The following is a 24,584-nucleotide window of genomic DNA, read 5'->3' as shown; positions in this document are numbered from 1 at the left end:
TCACTCCAGGTGGGGGGGAGGGGGGAGGCGGGTGGAGAAGTCCCGGCCCGCCGTGTACGCCAGTGGCAGCCCCTGCTCAATGACGGTACGGTACGGCTTGTAGTACCTGCCGTGGTGTCGTACGTGAGGACAAGGGGCGGCCAGGGCTGTACGTGCACGTGACGGTGCAGTTGAACTAATGCGACCTTAGTCTAGAGCTCTGGCCTCAAGTGCCCATCGGTGTGCCCCGAGGGAGAAAGGAGGAGAGAGAAGACTACACCTTGTAACCCACAGCCCATCAGCCCCATCCAGAGGTGGGGCTGCCCCAGGTTTCTGCCCGCCCCACGAGGCCCAGATGTATGTATGTATGTATGTGGGTGCGTTATGGGGTGATGTAATGTGGGCCCGGGGAAATCCCAACTGAACCTCCCTTGCGCTGTAAGTCCCCAAGCCCCAACACCGTACGTATGTACGAATGTACTGCACCCACCAGGCCCGAAACGTGTCGTCCCACCATTCCAGCAAATAATTGTCCTCAAGGAACTCAAACATGTGCGGCGTCCTGTACAACAGATGTGCCGTACCAGGTACCGCACGGCAGACATGGGTGTGGATTCGCAGCAGAGGCAGCAGCCTTCCGGGCCCTATGGACCCGTCCCCCCCCCGTTAACCTACCCTGCCCCCTCCCCCCTCTTCACCATTTTACCCTTCCCCAATCCGTGTCCGAATGCTGACATCATATGATACGCACGTCCTTATATGGAAGTGACGTTATCTCCCCCTAGGGGGGCTCCACCTCCCCTCCCTCCCAGAGGTCGTATCCGCCACGTGGCGACGTGCTGAACCCCTCCCACCCCACCTGGCCGGTATAACGATAAAGTCGTTGGCGCCGTACTCCTGAACTACCTCCCTACCCGTGTGCGGGTCCTGAGGGGAGGAGGAGGGTTGGGAGGGAGACAGAGACACACGCACAGCGAATGAAGACAGCAGTAGCAGGAGTCGTTGGGAGAGGGAGAGGCGGTGTGCGCAGGGGCAGCAGCAGCAGTAGCAACCAGCAGCGGCAGCAGCGCCCTTCCCCAGTATTACATTACTCACAATCATGCGTAGGCGAGTACGACCACGTAGTACGACGTCGTACTGGTTGCAATTGTGCAGATCGCCGCTGCGTCGGAAGCCCGCCTTTGTGTAGTACATGTTGACGTGCACATCCTCCGCCAGCTAGGTGGGTTATCGCCGGAGCGACCACCAGCACCAGCACCGCCGTCATCAAGCCGGGATCAAGCAATGCCAAGGGGTTCAAGGACGCGTCAAAAGATGAGCGAGCAGGGGTTGAAGGGCTCCCCTAGCGTCCTTACATTGGGCTGCTACTTGCCGATTGCACCCGCCCCACCTTGAATTTGTAAATGATCCCCCGGCCGTCAAGGAAGCTAGCCGCCTGCAGCAGCAACATCGCCAACATGATCATCATCAGCAGCAGCAGCAGCAGCAGCCCAAATAAGAAACCTGTTAACGTTTTTAGATCTGAGGACGAGCAATTGTTGGTAGAAGGAACAACGCAGTTCATTCGCGAACCGCCCAGAGCTGATTTCCCCTTCCCGCCCTTCTGAGGTTTGTGAAACGGCCAGCGAGCGTCCGTTTCTCCGTACACCCGTACATCATCTGCCTCATTCCACCCACGTTCCCCCCAAAGGGCGGCTCTATACCGCCATATCCCTCTTTTGGGGCCCTCCACCCCTTCGCCACCACTTTCCCTGAGACAGCCACACACCCTCGTAGGGGCGGGGCCCAGGGCCCACACATTCCCTGTCGACAAACACGAATTAACATGCACCAGATCCCGCCTTTCCTCGGGATCGCATTTCGCAGTCAGGCCGTTGCCAAAGGCCCCGTCCACCGGGGTGGAGGTGTATCGCACCTGTCCCTCCGCCACTGCTCTCATGTCCACGCTAGCCGGCGGCCCTGGTGTCACATCGGACCAAGTTAACACGTCCGAAGGTCCCGACAGCGACTTGAGCCTAGCCAGGGAGGCCTGCACTGCGCGGGAGATGACCTCCATTGCAATTGAGCCGTCTGCGAGGCCGCCCAGAGACCGGCCAGAAGCCTTTGGGGTTTCGGGCTCTGGTTTGTGTTGTAATTCCTGTTCACTCTTATCATCTAAGGACACCTGGGGTCTGATTCCTGCACGTTGCAAATCGGAAGCTTTAGCTATGCGGGTCTGCTTTCTTGTGCGGTTAAATACGCGCCAGAGCCCTACAGCATTCCATCCAGCAAATCCTAAAAGGAGGAAATGTTCTGCCCATAGCCACCATGGCCAGGCGCGCAGAGCGGATGGAGATGTGCGTGACATTACAGCGAAACTGCGTCCTAAAATTGGAGTAACTTAGGCGACAAATGTCCGTAAACGTTTTCCTACCAAAGCCCTTGTTTTTCGCCTGCGATGCGGGTGCCTAACGGCGTTATTCCTCTATCCGTTTCTGTGCAGGTCGTTGAGTTGTTGTTGGCCGTTGTTTCGCTGGTACGCCGGCTTTAATCCCATCAGTCTTCACCATACAACCAACCAACTGTTGAGGTATGCACCTCAGCATCTCCCCTGCTCATCATACACGCACATACCATTCACAATCTCGACCCTGCAGCCGTACACTCCTCCCTACCTTCCCTACGTGTCCTTTGCCTCTCTGCCACGTCGGGAATGTGCACTTTCAGTAGGCCGCCGCAAACGAGTAGCGGATGCAGCTCTTGCGACGACGCTATGTATCGGACCTAAGAATCTTGTTTTCGGCGCGCTGGCGTGACTCAGCTTTAGTGGGTTGGTCGCGACTGGTCCCTCAGGTAACCCGTTAGTAAAGGGCCCCTCACCATATCGGACACCACCAGGCATGGACCCAACTTGTAAATTCTATGGTCGGTTTGCAGCAACCTGTAACTTAGAGCTCGTTCGGCACCTACAGAGTTGGGTGCCAGGAGAAAGGGACAATCAGCAAGCAGCAGCAGCAATAGCGGTGGTCTAACGGAAAACGCGTCTTCACCTGATGATGATAATGATGATGATGATGATGATGGCGGCTGCGTTTAAACGGGGCGCAAAGTTCTTATTGCGTCGGCTCTTTTACTTGCACCCGTCAAGGAGGCCGTATCGCCACGGACGCATATCGATGCTGTCGTCCCACGGGGGATATATGCAGCAGGGATATATTTCGGATGATCCCCCTAAGAGACCAGCACGATTGCGCCAACGCACTCCGACCACACGGGGAAGAAGGAAACAAACGTTACAAAGGGAGATGGCACAATCCTTCCCCCACACATATCGGGGGGATCTCGAGGAAACCACAAACCCAGACCATCCGCACCATCAGCCGTTACGTCGTCGTCGTCGTCATAGTAGTAATAGTAGTAGAGTATGAGAAGCGTACGCAGCTACTTTCTCATTTGGCCGAGAGCGGTGGATGTCCGGTCGGCCGTCAGGCAAAGAAGTGGAGACACCGCGTCGTAAACTGCGGGCTGCGGGCTGTGTGCGTGATGTGCATTTCAGGCGAGTGAGAACAGCTGAAAACCCATACAACCGTCGACCGCTAACGAATAACTGCCTCAAGAATAAAAAAACGAAAACCGGTACATTTGCGCAACTGCCGCCGGTCGCATGCAGCCGCCGCCGCCGCCGGCATGCAAACACTGTCTTGTTTGGACGTGTCTCACCCCCATTTCCCCACCCCCACCCCCACCAGGATCCAAGCTCCCCAGGAGCAGACAGTACATTTCTCAACATTCACAGTAGGTCTCTATGCCCGGGTTTTCGTCCTAGGACCATGCTGCAGCTGCACCGGGTCTCATAGCACCCGACCGACTATTATGCAGCATGTCCACCTGGCTGGCTGGCTGGCTGGCTCGGCAGTTGGCCATCTAAGCTATTGACCCAATTATCACTTCACATATCGCGCCAAGACACACACCGCCGACACCTCCACCCACGCAACACGCACAATCATCATCATGCACACACAGAGGACATTCCGACGCACCTCCTCACCCCTCCTAGATACGCACAAGAAAGAGACTCCCTGCAGTCGACCCGCGTTCACTGCTCGCGACCGCTTGCCCTCCCCCCCTCCCCTCCCTCTCAGCCATCAAGCCGCGAGGATGCTCCTGCTCGCTCCCACTGGCGTTGTACGGCGGCGCTGCAGTGGCGATGGGGAGGAGCGCGGGGAAGGACGGGACTACACCCCCCCCGGTGCCCCAACCCCTGCGATAACCCCCCCCGCCCTCCACCCACATCCCAAAGACCAACACGCGAGTATTTGGCGACCTGGTCGGACGAGGGTGTGGAGTGGCTTTTTGTGTGTGTATGGGGCCCCCGGCGGTTACTGCTCCGGCACGACACCATCACGTGTGCCGCGGCGGCTGGGACCCCCACCCCCACCCCCACCCCCACCCCCACCGGCAGCAGTTACGAGCCCCGGTGGCAACCCGACCGCGGAGTCCTCACCGCCTCCCCCCCCTTGCTCGTCTCCGTTTCCGTCACCTGCGGACACACATACATAAATACGTACAGGGGATCCGGGAGGGAACCGACAGGTGGGTGGGGAACAGCAACTGAAGGGCGAACGGCCAGGGGAGGGCCCCGTGGTGCACACATGCGGCGCGCACGCGGGTTGCAAGTCTGAATCAGGTCGGGCTTAGGTCGTGTCGTGCTGGGGGAAGCCTCAAAGTACCTGCATTAGAATGCGGCCCGTGTGGACATGCGGGCACAAGCCAACCACCCAGACCTCCCCAAGCCGCAGCCGCACTCGTTTACAAAGCCACAACCGGCGGCTGCTGCAACCTAGGAGCCGCCTAGGCCGCTCACTCCTGTCCCCGGAGGCCGCCTGTTCCCCCCCCCGCACGCACACACACGCCCGCTCATACACTCACCCGCCTGCCTGTCCCCCGCCCTGCGTGCAGGTGGTGTATAGGCCTGGTGCCCCGCCTTGACCTTCCGGGGGGGGCCCTGCTGCTGAGCTGCTCCTGATACCCGCTCATCCAGGGGCCCTCCCTGGAGACATGGGAGAAGGGAGAGGAGGGAGTGAAGGTGGGGGAAGGCAGGGGTGTGTGGGGAAACTGGAGCCGGGGTCCGCAGGGGAGCGGTTGAAAGTTGGTTGGACACAGCAACCGAAAGGGAGGCGGAAGGCCTGATCTCAGCGAGCGGGGAGCTGCAGCCTAGTGGGGGAGGTCAAGATGGGGGACATAGGTCGCGTGTCGCGGACTCACCTTGCCTTGACTGCTGCCGGGTGCACCGCCACCGTCCGCCTCTTCATCGCGACGGCGACGCCAGCTGCTGCTGTTACTGCCCCCTCCTCCTCCCCCCCCGGGGTTGTTCTCCCCGGGTTCAACCAGGTCGCGGTCGTCATGCATGAAGCCCCGGTCACCGAAGCGATGCTGCGGAGGGCCAGCGGCGTCAGTGTCAGGCCCGATGGCAGCGCCGCCGCCGCCACCGCCTCCCCGGCCACGGTCTCCCCGAGTGCCGCCGCCGCCGCCACCGCGGCGGTGTTCTCCAACGCCGCCGCCGCCGCCACTCATGCTACCATCCCGCCGGCCGCCACGGCTGCCACCCCCACCCGCCGGCCCCCCACCTCCGCCAGCCGCGGGACCCGACTCTTGGTCCCGATCGCGATCCCGCCCTCGGTCGCGATCCCGCCCACCGCCACCACCGCCACCGCTGCGCTGCTGTTGATCCCTCGTGCCATTGCGTCTGCCGCCGCCGCCTCCACCACCGCCTCCGCTACGGCCGCCGCCTTGTTGCTGCAGCTGCCGCGACGGAGGCCCAGGCTGCGATGATACCCCCGGCAATGCCAAGCCCTGCACCGCCCCTTGCACTGCCCTGTGCAGCTGACTCTGTGCGTCCTGCAGCGCCTGAGCCCCCGGACCCCCCGGGCAGGAGGCGGGTAAGGGGGACGCGGTCCAACTGGCCAGGCCCGCTTGCAGCGAGTCGCCGAGTTGGCCGGCCCAGTCGGGGGGAAGCTCCGCAGCGACAGCAGGCGACTGCATCGGGGTAATCGGCCGTTGAGTGAGTTGGGAGTTAGAGCCTCGTCCGAAGTGGTTGGGGCCGTTGGGGCGAACAGGGAAATAGAAGGGTGGAGGTTGGGAGCGAGGGGAAAGACGAGCCACGAACGACTGAAGCTAAGACCAAGGATAGAGTGAATACGCCAGAAAGCCAGAGGTGAAAGACGAACCACGAACGAGTGAAGCTGCTGCCAGGGCAAGAGTGTACCAGACGTAGAACTGACCAAAAGGCGTTCTTGGGAGGGGGGAAGGGGGAGAAGGACAAGGGGGAACAAAACGAAGCCCACACGCAAACCGCGTAGGGAGCCCTCGTTGGGATATCCCGCAGGTCTAGAAACTGACAGAAATGGGCTCCGGAGCTCCCGGCTGTTTGTCCCTGTGCCGTACCAGCTTCCTGATATGCTCCTCCGCGGCCGCTGCCACCGCCGCCGCCAGTCCGCCAGCCAGACCCGCCAGCCAGGAACCCGCCGCCACCACAACAGCGTTGCAATACTGCCGAGCTGCATCCTCCGCCACGGCCCGCAGCGCCGTTGCCATCTCCGCCACAGAGCTGTCGGAGATCATCACCGCCGAGCCGTTCACATTCCCATTCGTATTCGAGGGTGTCGGAACAGCGGCAGAGTCGCCGCTACCAGCGGACAGCTGCTCGGCGACAGTTGGTTTCGACGCCGACGACACTACCGCCACTGTAGCGGTGGCCGGGTCGAGGGATCGATCGGCGGCTTTCATGGTGTCGCCATCACCATCTGATGCCACTTCCTTGGGGCCACATTGGGCGCCTGCGTCTCCAGCAGCAGCAGCAGCGGCCTCCGACGCGGCGATTGCAACGCCGTTGGTACGAGCATCTGTCGAAGCTGAAGCCCCAGCGGCAGCAGGCTGTGCATGCGCGCCTGGCGTGGATCCCGGCATGATTTCAGAGCCTGCCGTTGCTGGTGGCGCCGGCGCTGGGGATGCGGTTGCCCCATAATGCGTGGGACCGTTGCCGCGGCTAGTTTGTGCCGTGTGGTTATCGGAGCTGACATGAGTTGTGGCGATTACGGGAGTTTCAGTTGTTTGGCTGGTTCGCTGAGCGCTGGCTGTCAAGCCTGGGCTGGCCTCACCTCGCGGCCTGGACGAGCGGGCAGGGAAGTTGGGTGAGGTTCATACGTCAGCATCAGGTCGCACCGCATGTGTGCTGTCGAAAGTTCTTTCAGGTGTAAGAAGACGAACGCTTTACCGTGCATCTTTGGTGGCACGTAAATTCCCATCGTCGGTGGACACTGTGATGGCCGCATTCCGCGCCGGGCTCGGCTCGCTTGGGGCTACCACCCGAGGAAAAACTGCGCCGCGCAGCGACTCCTACATACAGGCAGCGTGAGATTCGTCAGCGGGATCATGTTTCCTGCAGGGACGGAGTTGAGCCATGAGCCCATAGTTTAACGTGCTTGCAACATACATGGCACATATATGTTAGGAGAATGTTACTCACTTCTTCTTCCACTTCATCAGCCCAGTTTGCCCTGTGATGAGAGCAACCGAGCAGGTTAGCCGAGTAGGAATCCACCACGGCAAACACGGCCGATGCGTTAGCTCCCGGTTATACATCGGGAAAGCCATTACAAAAGTGCAAATTCGCGGCTCACCCTGCCCCGAGCATCCGGATGCCGTCGTCGTTGTTCGGTTCTGCTTGCACGCGTAACCCGTCGCTTCTTAGCACCGTAACAATTTACATGTGTAGTAACCGTAGAACAGGATACAGTAACTTTCACACATTAGTTGCCAGCGGATTCATGTTTCTTGCAGGTTGCACGGCAGAAGCCCATGCCTTTCTGGACATGCGAATCGGCACCATCCGTGCGCCACTTCTACTCGTGACTGAAGATGAGCTTGTACGGCGAGATGCATTTCATTGTAATGAAATGGCTATCGCCTTCGGATTTCATTCTCTCTCGTCCCAAGGTTGACTGCCGCCACCCTACCGTGCACCCATTCCAAATCATTTCAGACTTTCTCGCCCCCTTCTATGTAACTCACGTCAAAATCGATCGTGCGATTTCGTCCATCCTCACTCAGGGGCCTTAGGTAACACGCCCGACCGCAGAACGTTGCGCCTTAACACACCTTCACCTCCGCGCGGCGTCTGCGATCTTGTTTTTAAAACGTCTTGGTTTCGTCCCTTTTGCGGTTGCAGTCCTAAGGGAACGAAACGCAGATGGACACGCTACGCAGGTAGCTGCCCGCAAGACCAGCAGTGACTGTCCTCGGAGGCACTGTGCAGTATTTCCAGAATTTTCCTTTCAAATTACAATTTCTGCATACCAATTGCCTTATTTTGCTATTACCAATGCTCAGCACGAGCAGTGGGCCATTTCGGCACCCTCGGCCATGCGAGGCTTTCTTCACTATCTCAGGCTTCTTAGCACACAGATGCATACATCCGCAACGGTTATCAACACAGATCCACACCGCACAACACCCCCCAGCCAGCAACCTCTTCCCCCCGCACAGACAGGTGGCGAGCCGGGCTCCTCGTCAACCAGTCGAAGCCATCCAGCATGTTTACTCTTCGGCAACCCATCCACGCATGCTTGCAAAAGCCCGTCATCTACCTAGCCAGCACCCGATAACAGAAGCGCTGCTCTGCAGTCGCCTCCTAGTGGCCCGCCCCCCCGGGCACCTATCCGCCGACCCGTCAACTACCCCCACAAGACTATCTAGGCCTGCGTGGTTTCATTGAGCGGCGGCGCTGTCTGGTCCCGGATTCGACTGATACCCAGCCCATAGCACCAGCTCCTCACCACAGGAGGAAAAACAGTACTGGGTAGGGACAGTCAAGTATCCCCAACGCATTAACACCCATGTGAATCTAAATCCAGATTTACGATCTTGCTGCGGGCTCCGACCCAGATGGTTCCTGGCGGGGTTCCGACCGAGACCCCGAGGTGGTTCCGGACATGGCTTGAGTGTCACACTCCCGGTGAACATATGGCAGGGCGGCGGGCAACATCGTCAAAAGGATAAAATCCCGAGCAGAGGATCAAAAGAGCAAAGGACAGCTCAAACGCAAGGTAAGTAGAGATTGTGGCAAAGTCCGGAGCTCCCCTAATCCTTTTCTCCTTCCGCCAGCAGGGACAGCCGCGGCAGCCATTTCCCTCCAGACGCGCGCGCATCGTGCGTTTTGTTGCTCTTGTAGTGCTGAACCATGAAGAGGCCATAAAGGAGCTCTCTCCTGCCTCAGTAATGCCTCCAGTCAGCCATCAGGCCTTCATCCAGGCTGTGTTCCTACATCCCTAACTAAGTGAAGCTCGCCATGAACCACCCACCAACCATCACCACCACGCCGCTACATCTACCCGAATCCGTCTTCATTCCCCGTAAGCCAGGGAGTACGTTACCCAGTCCCTCACCCACGAGCTAATCTACCAATCCAAAGGGCCATTGCTATCCGACAGCCAACCCCGGGGTCTGCCTCGACCTAGCCGTTGACCCGCTTGACCTATGCTTAAACAAACCCAAATCGCAAAAACCAGCTGCACGTAATGAGTACGCATAAACATGTTCCGCTTTGACAGCACTTCCCCAAGCACTTGCGATCCTCACAGGCACTTCTGCCCGCGGACCTGTATGAGTTTGTTCCTCTTATCTGCTGTCGCTGCACTCCCACACATCGCCCATACATGTACGTGGAATACCACCCGACACGTCCGATCTCCCGACCTGGCCCACCAGCGACCCCAGCACCGGCCCCAGCCCCAGGCTGAGGGCCCAAAAAACACATCCCCCTCCTAACAGCCCTCCTCCTCCGACACTGATGCACTCAGTCGGGGGTCGATCCTGACGAGGCAAACGGCACGCCACCCTCGCTCATCGCCGGCAGCATGTCGTACAGCTCGTCGTCATCGGCGGGGTCAGCGCTGTCCTCCGGCTCCTCGCCGTCGATGACGCCGCCGGCTCGGATGCGCTGACCGCTGAGTACGGCAGCCAGCTGAGCGCGCAATCTGTCCGATGCGCCGTGTGTTGCCAGCGCGGATAAGAAGGCCTCCGGACCGCCAGCTCGCTCCGCCACCTGGGATGGTGGTGGGTGTATTGTACGTGCGTGCGGAAAAACGGGGAGGCGAAGCAGGAGTTGGTAACGACGGGTGGAAAGGAAGACGGAAAGCCGGGGGCGCGGCGGTAGGGGGGAAGTGGAAGGGGGGCCGAAAGCGGTTGGATTACTGAGAAGAGGAAGCAGCTGCGGCGAGAGGAAAAAAGGGCAGTTGCGCGGCCATGAAGGTGGGGGCAGTAAGAGCAGAGAGATTCGGCGTCTTAACACACCGGTTCATGCATTGTGTCATTCGTTCCCCAAGGGCCCAAACGGACCATGAAAGACCGCAAACCTACAGAGCGGGAGGCGGGTTGTGTTTGTTGTGCAGAAGTGGAGAGGACGCTGCTGATTTCGCGTGAGGACCCCGCTACCGAGAAGACGTAACGAGGACGCGATCTGCACACGGCGTCCACTCAATACGCTTCACTGAATAATCAAGCTGTCATGATCATGCGCGCCTTCAACGCAATGAGACAGACAAGGTTACGTAATCTCTCTCCTTCGACTTCCAGCTCCGCTCTTCTCCCCCCCTCTTCTCAACCCCTGTACTCGCGCCCCCGCCAGCCACCGCACATCCACCCCAGCAACCACCACGCACTCTCACCTTGTTCATCAGGCTCCTCACGCACTCGTGCACATCCACCTTCCGCACCGGATCCGCCCGTGTAATGGCCAGCCGCCGCGCCAGCACCGTATCAGCTGCCAGGTCGGTGGTGAAGTCCAGGGAGTCCAGCTCTGTCTGGTCGGCGGAGAACTCCGAATCGTCAGCCAGTGCCTGAGGGCGGCATCAAGTCGGGTGGGTTACGGCGAGGTGAGGGGGAGTGGGGAGGATGAAGGGATAAGAAACTGGGAAGGATGGGCAGGGCTGGGCTGAGTATGACAACGGCACAAGTGAGAGCCACCTGTACTGCCACACGCACCTGAACTGCCAAGTTACACAACCTCAGCAGCTTTTGCGGCTCGTACAGCTGTTCACAGCACCCAGCCATCAGCAGCGAGGACAGGGACATGGTGGCCATCCGCCGCCGGAAGCGACCCAACATGGACATGGTCTTGACACCTGAGGGGGGTGTATAGGGTGCGGGAGGTAGGGATGGAGTGGGTGGGCGGGGGAATGGGGAAATAACGAACGGGGCCTGTAAACCTCCACCAAGGCCCCAAACAGCCAAGGTGGCGCTGAGAGGATGCATCGGTCCAGGACGTCAAGAAATTGCGTCGCTCATCCAAGCATATGTATATATGAGCATATGTATGTATGAGCATATATACAATATGAGCATATATAGGGTTTGGCACTACTGGTAAGGCGCGACCATTGCCTCCGGGAGATCTCGGGATCGATACCCATTAGGGTCAAAGTCCTTCCGATGGTGGAAGGCATTGCGCCCCTAGTTGATGGACGGTGGTGACCAGGGATAAAGTTAACCTGCGAGCCGACCAGGAACGCAGTTGGGCCGCTGTCGACCCGGCAGATTCCGTTGGATGCTAGTGGTGGGTGCGGAACCTGAGCGATCCACTGAGATGTTGACTAGGGTGACTGGATGAGGGTGCCCCGAAATACCGGGGAAGGCAGGGTTTCGCAGGGTGGCTGCCACGGGCGAAGATACACCCCCCTGTTTCTCACATCATACAAGGAAGTACATGTAGATGAGAATATACACGGACACAATGACGACTAATAGACCTCTAAACAGGCCAAGAAACCATTTGCGATTCAGGAGATACAAGCAGGTGATGGAAAGGAATATGGTGACACAATTTAGCTGGTCAAGCAGTTGTGACGGCTGTACTCAGCATCACACGTCATCTTGTCCTCACCCACAACCTCCTCAAGGAACCGCGCAGAGGCGATCGTGAGCCACCGGTCCAACAGCCGGTCAACAGCCCCGCCGCCGTCGCCGCCTGGGCCGCCCGCGTCCTGGCCGGCGGCACCGCCGTCGCCACCGCCGGCTCCGGCGGCAGAGGCGCCCAGGCCCGCCACCAGCTCGGGGAAGGTGGTGGGAGAGAGCAGCCACAGACGGCCAAGGACTTCCAGGAAGCCCTCGAAAATGTTGATGATTTTGACATTGAGGCCCGCGGAAGGGACGGCAGGGTGCGCCAGAAGTGCCGCCATGGCGCGAAGTGCCGGCGCCACCAATGCCACCACAGGACCGTGTTGTGCCGGCTGCGGCGCTGCCGCCAACGCCGGGAAATTCCCTGGAGGAAACAGCTGCAGCAGTACGTCGATCAGCGCCGCTGCCGCCATCGCCTCCGCGGGCGTCTCGGGGGAGAGCGGGATGGCGACGCCGGAGCCCGCACCGCCGCCTCCTGTGCTTGGAGCCCCGCCTGGCGGCGCACCTGCCGAAGGCGCTGTCGTGCCGGCAGGCGCCGTGGGCACGCCGACGGCCCCGAGTACGGCATTAGCAGTTGAGGTAATGGAAGCCTCCAGTGCACGGCCCATATCGGCAGTTAACGGTCGGAGACTGTCGGCCGCGTCGAGCAGCAAATACGCCTGCACGGAAAACCCAACACACAGACCCGCTCATGCATTAGCCTCTGGACTGCTTTCTGCTTTTAGGAAAACCGGGGCAGTGGCCATCACGGGGTCTGTGCCATGAGACCCCCCCACGGCAGTGAAATGATCTTTTCCAACAGCAAAGCCAGCAAAGCAAAAATGCGTTCACATACGCACACCAAAGCTGTCCCACGCCGCTTCATTTATTTTTGCATCTTCCCCGGTCCTCGGTTCCCTGCGCCCTCCTCTCTGCCCATACCTCCAGCAGCGGCAGCAGCGCCGCCGCGTCTCTCCCCCGCCGCAGTAGCGCCGCCGCGTTGGGCAGTAGCTCCCTCAGCTGGGGGGGTACAGCGGGCAGGGAGGCGATAGTGACGGACCACAAGCGGAAGGCCTCGTCCACCAACACCTCACTCTCCGGGGAGCCTGAGGGACGAGAGATGCAGCAGTAACAGCAGCAATAGCAGCAGCAGTTGCAGTTGCAGGAAGATGAAGAGGTGGGCGGTAGGAGGAAATCATATGATGCAAGACGTAAGAGAACCAGCTGCCCCTCACATCCAAAGCGCCCGGTCAGGAGCGCGCGCGACAGGGTGCGGAAGGGGAGTAGTAGAAGGAAGCCCCAAGACCGCCAACTCGGACTCTGACGCACTATATGTGAACCAGCGGTTGGGGAGGTCATAGGGAAAGGGAGGGGATGATTCACGAAGCCAAGTTGGGTGCGGGCGGGGGTTCTGTTGCGATAAGGACACAGCAACGCCAATATCCACGGGGTGCCGTGCTCACCCACACGGGTCGAGTACTTGAGCAGCGGGAACACCACTCCGCAGATGTTGGGGTCCTCAAGCGCCACCGTCCGCAGCTTGCCTACCAAGTGGGTCAGCACCGCAATCAGCGCACTGTGCAGACGTACAACCGCACCCGCCTCGCCGCCGCCGGCGCTGTCGCCGCGGCCCGCCGCCAACGCGCCAGGCTTACTGCGGGCCGACGCCGAAGGCGTCGTCGCCGTCGCCGTCTGTGACCCTGCAGCTTCGGCATTCACGCCGCCGGCGCCGTTGCGCTTACGCGCTGAGCCGCTGGCCTTGTCCAGGAGGGACGACGAGGCGGCGGCGGAGGCGGCGGCAGCGGAGAGGACCTCCGCTCGGGACCAGACTTGAGGCAGACCAGCGGCGATGATACCCAGATGTGGCCGGATGCGCTCCCCAAGCGCCTAATTAGGCAGGCAGGAAAGCCGCGGAGGCCGTGAAGGCCCTTAGTACAGGGACATGAGCACCATTGTAAGAATAGTGTAACGGAGCGACGGGGGGCTCGGGATAACAGGAACGAGATGGGGTGGGCGGTTAAAAGGCCAGTCCCCTGAGCCAACCTAAAATAGGTGATGCGGATAGTGGGGAAAGACGAACCACGACTCGCGGATGGTGGGGAGTGCGATTGTGAATTGGGTTGCTGATGGCTCCGCAGCACGTATTTTACACATATATACATACACACCTACATGAATGTTTTTCTATGCTTTGGGTTGTTATTGGGCCTTGCCCTCACGTCGTTTGTCTTCCCCCTTACTTGGTCTGGTCTGGTGGCGCCTTTGTGTATATGAAGGTTCCGGGTTCGATTCCTGGTCAGACCCCCGACATTGTTCGGGAGGTCGAGGTTTACTAACGCTGCTGAGGTGTGGAGATGAGGTCTAGTTGATGGACTGAGTTTCGCATGCTGAGATGGTGGTGATGGCTGATCTGTCTCTACGAATGTCGGGTGAGGAGGGGTCTAGTTGACAGGACCCAAACCGCCGTCGGTCGTACGGTATAATCAACTTTCAATATATATCGTCCATGGCCTCCCGGCTTTGACGGACCCCCCCCGTGCGGCATTTGTAACTTGTAACTTACTTGCCCTCTTTCATCCGCGCGGCATGAGGGGTTTTACCTACAACACATCGATACACACATACGCGCGTGGGTGCTTCCTTGCCGCTGCTGTTATTGCTGCTCCGTTCCTCCAGCTCTCACCTCCACCAGCACCGACACCAGCTGCAGCACCCGCACCATGCTCTCCACCTCCCGCAGCCGGGACAGCAGTCCGAAGCAGTTGAGCAGCGCAGCAGCGGTCACCTCGGACGACAGGGAGGCGAGACGGCTCTCCACTCGGGCCGAGGCCTCGGCCATGGCGCCTTCCGGATGAGGCCCAGAAGGTGGAGCAGGCGCAGGAGGCGGGTAGTTGGGTGGAATGAGTGGCAGTAGAAGGGAGAGGGAAAGCTGGGGTTGGCAGTGCCGGAAAGGCCACGAAGCTGGTACGCAGCCGAAACAACATTAAGACGCCATACCATCTCTTGCCTTGCCGCGGACCCCGGTTCAAACGGACCGGATAGGCTCGACGACTCGCAACCAGCCCCACCACGCTTCACCACCTTCAGTCCCTTTACACTCCCAGTCGCCAACCGGCTTTCCAAACACCCAAACCCGCCGCCATAAAGCATCACACGCCACGCCCAGCCTGCCGCACTTGTCACACATGCACATGCATACCCCGAACCCCCTCCCTCCTCCCCGACCAGCCTCTCCCCCGCCTTCCCTGTCTTTCAACAACATCATCCCCCACTTCCCCCCCAGGCTCCCCCTCGATGTGCCACTCACTTGCGTTCTCCTGCAGGTCGGAGTCCCCCCCTTGGGCCCCCGCCGCGTTCTCCGCCAGCTGCATGGCGTCCACCCGCCCCACCAGGCTCCCCGCTGCCCCCCGGCCCGCTGCCGCCCGCTGAGCCGCCCGCAGCTGCTCCAGCGCCGCCTGATCGTCCAACACCAGACTCAACAAACCCAACAGAGATGTCACTGCAGACAAGGCCACCTGGGTTGGGGATCGGGGATGCGGGGGTGGGATAAGGAAAAGGGCAAGCGGCACTAACCACGCCCGCGGGTGAGGTGAAGGAGATCTCCCAGTGTCTTTCGTGATGTGTTTTATGGACATAACACATTTACACATGTATATACATGGAACACACAACCCCCCCCTCACAAGTACCCCTCATGTAGATAAGGGACACCCGGCTCGCTGAGTGAAGCCCTTGAATATATATGTTATAGATTAATATGTATTAACCTTGTATATTATTATATAACCCTCAGCACAGAACATATTGGACGCACGGCGGCTCCCCGGGCCCCTACACCCCTCACCCGCTGTGCCCGCTTCCCCACTCTTCGCGACCCTCACACAGCAACAGGCACGCATCAAGACACCCCCCGCCGCTGGGCCCTCACCCGCCAACCCCTACCACCCAGTAACACCGGTACTTTCCCCACTTCCCCACCACCCGCAGTCACCCACCACCACATCCTCCGCAGCCAGGTAGCATACACACAGCTGGTAGGCCCCCCCCAGCAGCACACCGGGGAGCTCCTGACCGCACACGCCCAGCAGCCACAGCGCACGAGCAGCGAGGACAGCCGCAAGCAGAGCCTGCTCGCCGCCACTGGCGCCACCGCCGATGGCCGTGGGCGGCGGCGGCGCCTGCGCACCTGGCGGCGGCGGCGGCGGTGCATTGGCCGTGAGCAGGGGTGCCAGCTCTGAGGTGTACCAAGCGGCGAAGTTGACGTGGGAAGAGACGTGGTTGAAGCCCTCACCGATGCAGCTGCGCGGGCCGGGGGAGGAGGGAAGGGCGTGGGAAGGCGACGAAAGGGATCAGAAAATCAAGGTACTAATGGAATGCGAATTGCCGGGAGGGCGGTAGGTAGGTAGGAAGGGAGGGAACGCACTAACCCCTATTGCCTCCTCGTATGCGTGTGTGTGTGGAGTGCAGCGGAGAGGGGCTCCCCTGATCAAACCAACGCAGTGGGAGACTCCCCCATACCTCTAAATCTAAAACCATACACACACCACCGCAAAAAATGAACACCACATCAGCTCAACAGACTCCGTTTCCTCCCGCCCACTACCACTCACCCATCCAAACCAACAAAGTCCTCTTGTACACCCTCCACAACGCACACGGCCACGCGGCCCCATGCCCTACTCCCCCAACCCCCAACCCTCAAGTAAACCCCCCGACCCCACTACCATCCCAACCTCCTCAACCCCATCCCCTGCAACCCCCGACCCACCGGTAGCACGCCTCCCTCATCAGCAGCGCCTCCGCACCAGGGGCCCTCTGCTGCAGTGCTGACGCCAGCCCCAGCAGCACCACCGCCACCCCCTCACCGCCGTGCTCCAACATACACAGCAACAGACCCACACCAATGGGCCGGGGCGTGTCGGCATCGGGACCGGACTCGACCTCCATGGTGCTGTAAGGATACGTATGCATACATACATACATGTATACGTACACACGCGCGCGTTGGAAGGGTGAGAGAGGGGAAAGTAGGGAAAGAAATGGATGTAGTGGAAGTCTGATGGAATCTGCTGTGCAGACGCGGCGGTCAAAAGAACGGGGAAGACCCAAACGAGGCTGCGGACTGTGACTCAAAAGGAGCAGCGAGAGAGGGAAAACACATGCAACCGTCACCGCATCCAAGCGGCTTATAAAGGTACTAGGACAAGCCACCAGCAGGGAGAGGTATCTTGTCCGAGGGTATCCTCCCTTGGTTCACGTAGAAACGGGAAACACACACACGCACATACCTCCCCCTCTCCCGGCCCTTCCCCCTCCTCCTCCCTCCTCACCGCGCATACGACTCCGGGTCCTCCCTCCACTCCTCCAGCTCCTCCCCGCTGAGCGCCACATACTTGGACACCAGCGCCTCCACCAGGGCGGTGCAGGTGGGGCCCGACAGCAGAGCGGACAGAGCGGCGTGTGCGCGGGCGGCGCGAGCACGGCTCTCCATCAGCCGGGACAGCTGCTCCGCGGGGAGGCCGGCTGGAAGGGAAGGGGGGAAGCGGGGGGGAAGAGAGAGGCCAGGGGTGGGGGGGAGTCATCGTGTGCTAAGCCATCACGCCTGTCCTAAGCCTGTAAAACCCCACCTTAAAGTGGAGAGTTCCCGGGGGGGGGTGCGGGCTGGTGAGATGGTAACAGGTAACGGGTAACAAGGGAAGAAACGGACGGGACCGGGGACGGTGGTAGCTGTCGTAAGGGGCGAGTAGTGTGTGTGGGGTGGGGGGAGAAGGGGGTGGGGGTAAACATATGCAAGGAAACCAAAGATGGGGAGCCGTGCGGAAGGCGTCCAAAGTCTGAAACCGCCTCAGAGTGCTCACACTGCTGGGGGTGGGGGCCAGGAGGGGGGGAGGCCGACGAGGAAAGCGGGATGTTCCCCGAATGGGACTGTACGGCAGTTAGGGCAACTGGAGGGGGGTTGGGGGTAGGGGTGGTGTGCATACATACACCGCAGCAGGAAGGACGGGGAGAGATATCGGTAGGGATGTGCGCGGGGCGCTGAGGGATTGGAACGACTGGACACCCCCACCCCACCCCACCCCACCTCCCCCGGCCACCCACCTACCTGGCACCGGCGCCTCCACCCACTCCTGCCGGTAGAAGGGCGTCAGCAGGGCCCGGGAGATGAAGCGCACCAGCAGCACCCGTCGCTTGGGTCGCATGGCGCGGACAGTGGCGGCGTCCAGACCGATGAGCGCAGACTGGAACCGGGCGAGCAGGTGGGAATGGTGGAGGGGGGGGCCGGTGCGCGGGTGGTCATGGGGGTGGGTGGCTGTACGGCGGGGAGGGAGATGAAGGAGACGGTGAATGGAGGGAGGGTGGAAAGAGCAAGGGTACAGCGGAGGCGGCGGCGCTGCCTGGCATCGGTACGCAGAGAGGAATGCAAGGGGCAAGGCCTGCCGGCAGCGGTAGGGAAGGAAAAGTGCTACCGCATCAAAAGCGACAAAAGGGATCGGCGGGGTGCTCGCCCCGTCGTGTGGCAGAGGAAGAGGGAGGCGGGGAGACATGGGTAATGATACGCGGCCGCCGCAGCGGCATCAGCATTATTTAAGTCCCTCGTTTAGTCGCCGTTCTGCCCCCAACCCAGCCTTAAATGGAAGCAGCTCGGCCCTACCTGTACGAACAAGTCCAGGAAGTACGGCACGTACTGCGCGAACGGCAGCGCTGCCGTTTCCAGGTACGCGATCGCCAGTGCCGCCAACCGTTCGTACAGCTTGCCGCCCTGTTCCAGCCACTGCTCCCTTTGAGCCGGCGGGATAGCTGCAGCAGCACCGGCAGCAGCAGCAGTAGCCATAGCGGATCAGCAGCAGCGCCCGGGAGAAGGCCGCTAAGTGACATTCGCACCGCAACAGAAAGAGTGCTACAACAAGAAACTAATTTAGGCCCCAGCGTGATGTCACCGCCTAAACCGACCGACCACTTGGCCCCCCCCCTGATGTACATCCTACTCAACCCGGGGTTGAACTCCACAACGCCCCACCCCATCTCCCACCCCATCGCGACATACTCCACAGTCGCTGGAGTCTGTGTGCAGTTGGGCAGTGCGCGGTGGTAAGGGCCCAACCACCCAGACCACCACAACACTGGATCTATGAAAGAATATAAACCAATACCTACTTTGTGGCGGGCCCCGCTGTACGGTGGTACAGCCTACGTGTATTGCCTGCAGTACATCCTCCGTCCCCGGGGCCAGGTCGTCCTGCAGGGTGGGGGTCAGGTAGAGCAGCGCCTGCAGACAGGCCGCTGCCGCTGCGGCGAAGGGCCCCGCGGCGTCCCAATTGAGGGAGCCTGCAGGCCGGAGAGGGAAGGAGGGGGGGAAAATCCTACGATGATAGTGCACAAGTCGAGAAGGGAAAAAACTTCGGGCGCCCAAAGCACCAACCTGAATAAGTATGTAAGTATGTACGTACGTATGTATGTTTTGACCCACCAGGACCACCCGGGCCACATGCACCCTGCTCACGCGCCCACCTTCAAACCCCCTACCCGCCACATACCTTCCATGAACTTGGCTGCGGTCTGCGTGAGCAGCGAGTGCAGCGGTGCAAAGCAGTCCGCCAGCCGGGCCTTGAACAGAGCCCGCTCGGCGTTGATCCGTGCGGACAGAGCAGACAGATCTGACAGATAGACACGTCAACGGTATGTTTGTGTGTGGGGGGGAGGCAGTGCGAAGAGTGAGTGTTGATGGGAGAGAAAAAGGGCCTGATAGGATAGGATAAGATAGGCGGCACGCTGTGCTCGAAGAGTGGCCGAGAGGGGAATGAAGTTGGGACTTCACGCAAATGAAGCTTGCGGCACGTGCGATGACTGGGCGCTGCACCACGGGTACAGCTTCATCACGAGGTATGTTTTCAATTAGGTGAATGACCGAACACGACCAGCGTTGACATACGCCCTGCTTCAGCGGCATTCAAGGGTGACCCTTCCCTCCCTCCCCCACCAGAACTTTTAATATTCAAAAATATCTCTCTCTTCAGCACACCCGGTCCGTCCCCCGCCCCCCCTCCCCCGGCCCCCACACACCCGGTATCGCCAGTGGTGTACTTGCCGCCCCGGGAGCCGGGGCCTCGATGACGAAGCGCTTGGAGCTGAGTCCCTGCAGGACCCTCTTGAGCGCCTTGAGCACCCGGAACTTGATGGCGGGGGCGAGCGGGGCCTCCCAACCGGCGGCGCACAGCAGCATCTGAGGACAGGCAGGGAGCCGAAGGATAGCATGTGCAGAGTCAGGGAGAGGAGGCAGGTGGGGTATCACATGCTAGGAATACAGAACCAGTTCCGGACGTCCAAAGCCACAAAATGCTGGAGTCCAAGGCGAAAGGAGCGAGGGAGGTAGAACGGAAGATGCGGGGGAGGGAGGAGACAAATCAGCACACAGCAGGATGGTACACCGTTCACGAAATGCCCGGGAAAAGAGCGAGATAGAGATGCATAGAGAGATTGATGAGAGGAGTGATGAGCTATACACGCGAGGAAACGGATACTACAGTAGAGAAGAATCAGGAAAGAGGAGAGAGCGGATGATTACGTATCCGTATTTGGGAGGCCAGGCACATCGCGCTGAGGTGCTTCGCCCTGAAGCGCACGAGGGAGAATGAAAATGACCTCCCGCGTACCCGCATCAATACCAATACAACGTCCATGGGCCCCCCGGCTTTTACGGACACACCCGCACTTGTGTGCGGAACTTGTAACTTGTAACGTAAAGAAAGAAACACGAGTAGAGAGTGCCAAGCGCGGTGCAGGCAAAGCGGGCGGAACAGACGGTTCAGACCAGGTAGGCCCCTCGGCCCAGCCTCCCCCTGCGGGGGCCACAGGAGCAAAAGACAGAAGCAATGCCGCCCCTGGCGCCCAGCTGCCTGCCTCCATCACGCGGCTGGGCGGGGCAAGACGTCCACTTCAGGAGACGGAAAACAACGCCGCCTCCTCTGAATCCACACACGCCGACATTCCACCCACACAATTTACCCAGGAGGTGATATTTTCCACACACCCAACCGGAACAGTTACCTGCAGCAGGTTCTCCGCTCGCCCCGGAAAATCAAACCGGGCGATGTTGGTGATCAGCAGGGACAGCTGAAGAGCCACGCGTCCGCTTGGATCTGACGGGAGCGCGTGGGTTCCATTCCACAAGGGGGAAAGTGAAAGAGCAATACAGGCAGGGGGGAATTACATGCAATGCAAATTTGGACGATCCAACCGCCCGGTGGGGGACGGAACGCGGAGGGAAGGCAGCAACAGGGGAGAGCTGCACGAAGAGGTCCTGCACAGCCCAATCGTCATAGAATTGAAGCTGCAGTACTTGCCGATGGACAAAAATCCCGCGAGGCAAGTAACCAAACGGCACGTAGACAGGGCAGCAAAGATGCTTTGCCAGCCGCCCAATTGGGCTCCTGATGCTGCAGAAGTGTCGATGCAGCCGTGGCAAAGGCGTACCAGTAGCCCTCGTCAATTCTCCAAGCACCCAATCCCCCAATCTGCTTGCGTTGCCGTTGCAAAGTTCCAAACCCTCCTTGTCAAGCTGCGGATAGCTCCCGCCGTACCACCGCGAAAACCCGGCTTTCCCTCAGTTCCCGTCCTCCCGAACGTTGTTCTTCTTCCTTGACCGGCATGTAATCCCCTCCCCCCCCCGGCACCACCCACCCACACAGAACCTGCGCGTCGCACTGGCGCCCCGGTTTGCCTCGCCCTTGTACCGTATCCCGACAGCCAGTCTTCATCCTGTCAGGGATCAGCAACGGCCCCGTCTCCTTCTTTCCCCTCACCCTGCCCCCTTCCGCTTGGTCCCGTGCCCCAGCCGGTGCAGGGCCAGCAGCGACCAAACCTGCACAGCCGGACTTACTCCCTCTCTCCCTTCCGCCCCCCCGCGAAAATTCCGTCCTTCCCCCATGTCCTTCCCTTCACTTTCCTCCTCCTGTCCCACCCGCACCCCGCGGCCGAGGGAGCCCCCCTACCCCCCAACCTGTCAGCAGCAGTTGCATGGCTCCGTCCCGCACCATGGCCTTCTCCGTGTCGGGAACCCGCGACCACTCGCGGGTGCCCAGGGTTTTACGCCAGGAGCTGCCCACCGCGTTCTTGGCCACCACCACCGCCAGCAGCCGGATAGGCTGCGAGGACGGGACGGAGGGAGGAATCATATGATGTAAGAAGCAGGAGGCCAACTACCGAGAGATAGCGAAATAGCAGGACCTTAAAGAAATACAGCGCGCGACCGAGCACAAGGTACAGCGGCGGCGGTGAAAAATCGGCGGTGGGCGGACCAAACAGCAGCTATGCTAAGGAAGGGACGACGATAGGGGCAATCTGCAAGGAATACTTACTGCAAATGGCCGAGAGAGACTGGCAGAGATGGGGGAAGTTCAGCTTACCCCCCCAAGTCGATCTTCTGCCCGGGACGGGAAACTGTCCTCCATGCCCCAAGCTCCCGAGATAACCTCTTTTCAACGGCATAAATGCCGTGAATTCTGCGGCCCTCCCCATCACTACAGATGCCCTGGATGCCCAAAGCTACTGCCGCGCCACGCTCCCTCGCCGCCTTCCCCCATGCAGCCGACAAAACAGCAACAACAACAACAGCAACCGGCCGAATGCTTGTCCGCTGCTGTGAATCCCTTCCACCTAAGCCACGCCCTTAGCATGTGGTCGTCGCCACCGCGCCGTCCACTCCAAATCTCCGCAAGGCCCCACTAGGGTTCGGTTCAAAAGCACTACCCTTCGAAAGCGTTGAACAATCCTGAATCCCACCAAAACCTTTACACTCTTCGCAACCCCAGCCCAGGTCCTGGCTGCATTCAGGTGGCCAGGACACACAGCTTACACGGTGGCTCCCATACCCTCCAAAGTCCCCCAGGGTTCGCCTGGCTTAAGCTTAGGACCTGTGAGCTATTCCACAGGTCGGCTTTTGGACAGCCCAGCGCAGCGCCACAGCTGTGCGGCATGTAATGACACAAGGCTGGCTGTAATGACGGCCAGACCTACCGGACTGCGTGGCCGGGGTCCAGCGCTTTTACGGCCAGATGAGCTCCTCCCAGCCCGCGGCCGGCCAGGTCATACAGAACGGGGGACAGCGAGACACTTCCTACTCTGAACCTGGCCGCTCATTTCGCCGCGCATTCTGCCGGATCCCCTAAAGAGATAACGGCTGCCCCACATGAGGTTCGTCGCCCGCGCCGGCTTGGCCCAGTCCACGTGCCACCCGTATTCTGTTAGTTGTTACTTGGGTCTGTTAACCAGGACGCAATTCGCACCACGCACCTCCGGGACCGCGTCGTGCTGCTCCACAATACGCATGAGGCCCGATAGAAAGCCTGGCGCAGCGTCCGCCTCCCAGCCGTGCAAGAGCGCTTCAGCGGAAGTCCGGGTGGCGCGGTCGTTGGAGAGTGCTGCCTGAATGGTGGCAAGGACTTGCTCTACGGAGGAAGGCTCCGGAACCGTCGGCTGGGCGGCGCCAGAACTGCCCACGCCGGGCAGCGCGCCGCTGCTCCCCAGTCCCAGCAGCATGGCTAGGCTGGCTCCGCTACGCGGCAGACGGTGATACCCACGGCCGCGAAATATGCGTGCTTCCAATCGCTGAGCCTACGGCGTGCGATTCGAAGCACTCGAACGCCGTGCGCCTTTGCTGTAAAATGAGGCACCAAGCGATGCGGACCAGCGACGCGGTTCCTTTGAGAGGAATAGGAAAAGATTGCTCTAGGTTGCGCGGCTTCCCGCGATTCCGGCAAGGATGCAAAAGCTCCTGTGAGTCTTACAGGTGACAGCTCTGCAATGAATAACTGTGCCCAGAGGCTAAAATAACAGGACGGTAGCTTGCGTCGGTGTGACCTTGGCAGTAAGCCAGCTTTCGCAAAAGACGCCGCCTCTACCCTCGTGAGGCGTTAAGAGATCAGCTTCATGTGATAACTTTGTACACAAAACTGTTGTGCCCTACGGTCGAATTTAAAGCTTCAGGTACATCAAACACAGGTCTAACCTAATTCTTGACAGTAGATCGTTCGCCAGCGCACTTGTGACAGCGCAACTCGCGGCGCGCTGTAATGCCGTGCACTATTGCCGAAAATGCCCACAAGTTAAGACCGCATGCCCGATTATGAAAAGAGCTCCGTGCAGGGACAAAATGGAGCCGAAATCCATCTACAGCTGATCATTTGGCATATACCAAATCCTTAATTGTGATAATAATTTTGAATTTGTTCACGATCAGGCTTCGCCGGAATGCTGTACGCTCCTCCTGGGATAACCCCGAAGGTTCGGTTGGGCGCTGGCGACTTTATCACGACCTCATTAATTAATTTTTACATCAATGGTGAGATCATACAATAGGAACATTCACGTGCCCATAAGCCGTGATGGTGGCAATTCCTGCTTTCACAGGGGACCCGTGGGCCCAGACAACCTATGCTGCTACGAGGCAGGCCAACCCAGGAAACCCCGATGTTGACCTCCTCATTGAGGAAACACAACATTGACCAAGCGCGGTGTCGCCCTTGCCTTAGCACCTGTACTGCAAGCCACTGAACCAAGCCCTTCTGAAACCTAACCCCCGCGAACACAAGAATGACATTTACAGCCTTTGTGTGCACGGATATGCTGCAGTAGTCGAATTTATGTAGCCAATCACATTCCTTATATACGTGCATAACTAATTGCTGAGCTGCACC

The 24,584-nt window shown here is 59.9% G+C and overlaps 1 protein-coding gene across 1 annotated transcript; it reads right to left on the bottom strand.

Moving 5' to 3' along the window:
• Positions 1-23,427, bottom strand: VOLCADRAFT_116420 (uncharacterized protein; the record flags this gene model as incomplete). The annotated part of the gene is made up of 33 exons (XM_002947328.1): positions 1-106; positions 470-541; positions 839-906; positions 1,075-1,197; positions 1,370-1,414; positions 1,895-2,049; positions 4,418-4,501; positions 4,891-5,011; positions 5,227-5,997; positions 6,406-7,126; positions 9,837-10,063; positions 10,686-10,856; positions 11,002-11,141; positions 11,900-12,341; positions 12,465-12,572; positions 12,835-12,998; positions 13,356-13,592; positions 13,635-13,779; positions 14,576-14,736; positions 15,200-15,407; positions 15,888-16,078; positions 16,184-16,191; positions 16,661-16,843; positions 17,223-17,299; positions 17,751-17,754; positions 17,992-18,131; positions 18,545-18,690; positions 19,048-19,218; positions 19,428-19,547; positions 19,975-20,113; positions 20,938-21,029; positions 21,890-22,034; positions 23,182-23,427. The coding sequence occupies 33 exons, from the start codon at positions 23,425-23,427 to the stop codon at positions 1-3; spliced, it is 5,931 nt and encodes a 1,976-aa protein (XP_002947374.1).
• Between the last annotated feature and the right edge of the window lie 1,157 nt (positions 23,428-24,584).

The sequence above is a fragment of the Volvox carteri genome (assembly GCF_000143455.1).
Source record: "Volvox carteri f. nagariensis unplaced genomic scaffold VOLCAscaffold_6, whole genome shotgun sequence".
Classification (NCBI taxonomy): Eukaryota; Viridiplantae; Chlorophyta; class Chlorophyceae; order Chlamydomonadales; family Volvocaceae; genus Volvox; species Volvox carteri.
This window is presented reverse-complemented; position numbering and strand designations above follow the sequence as displayed.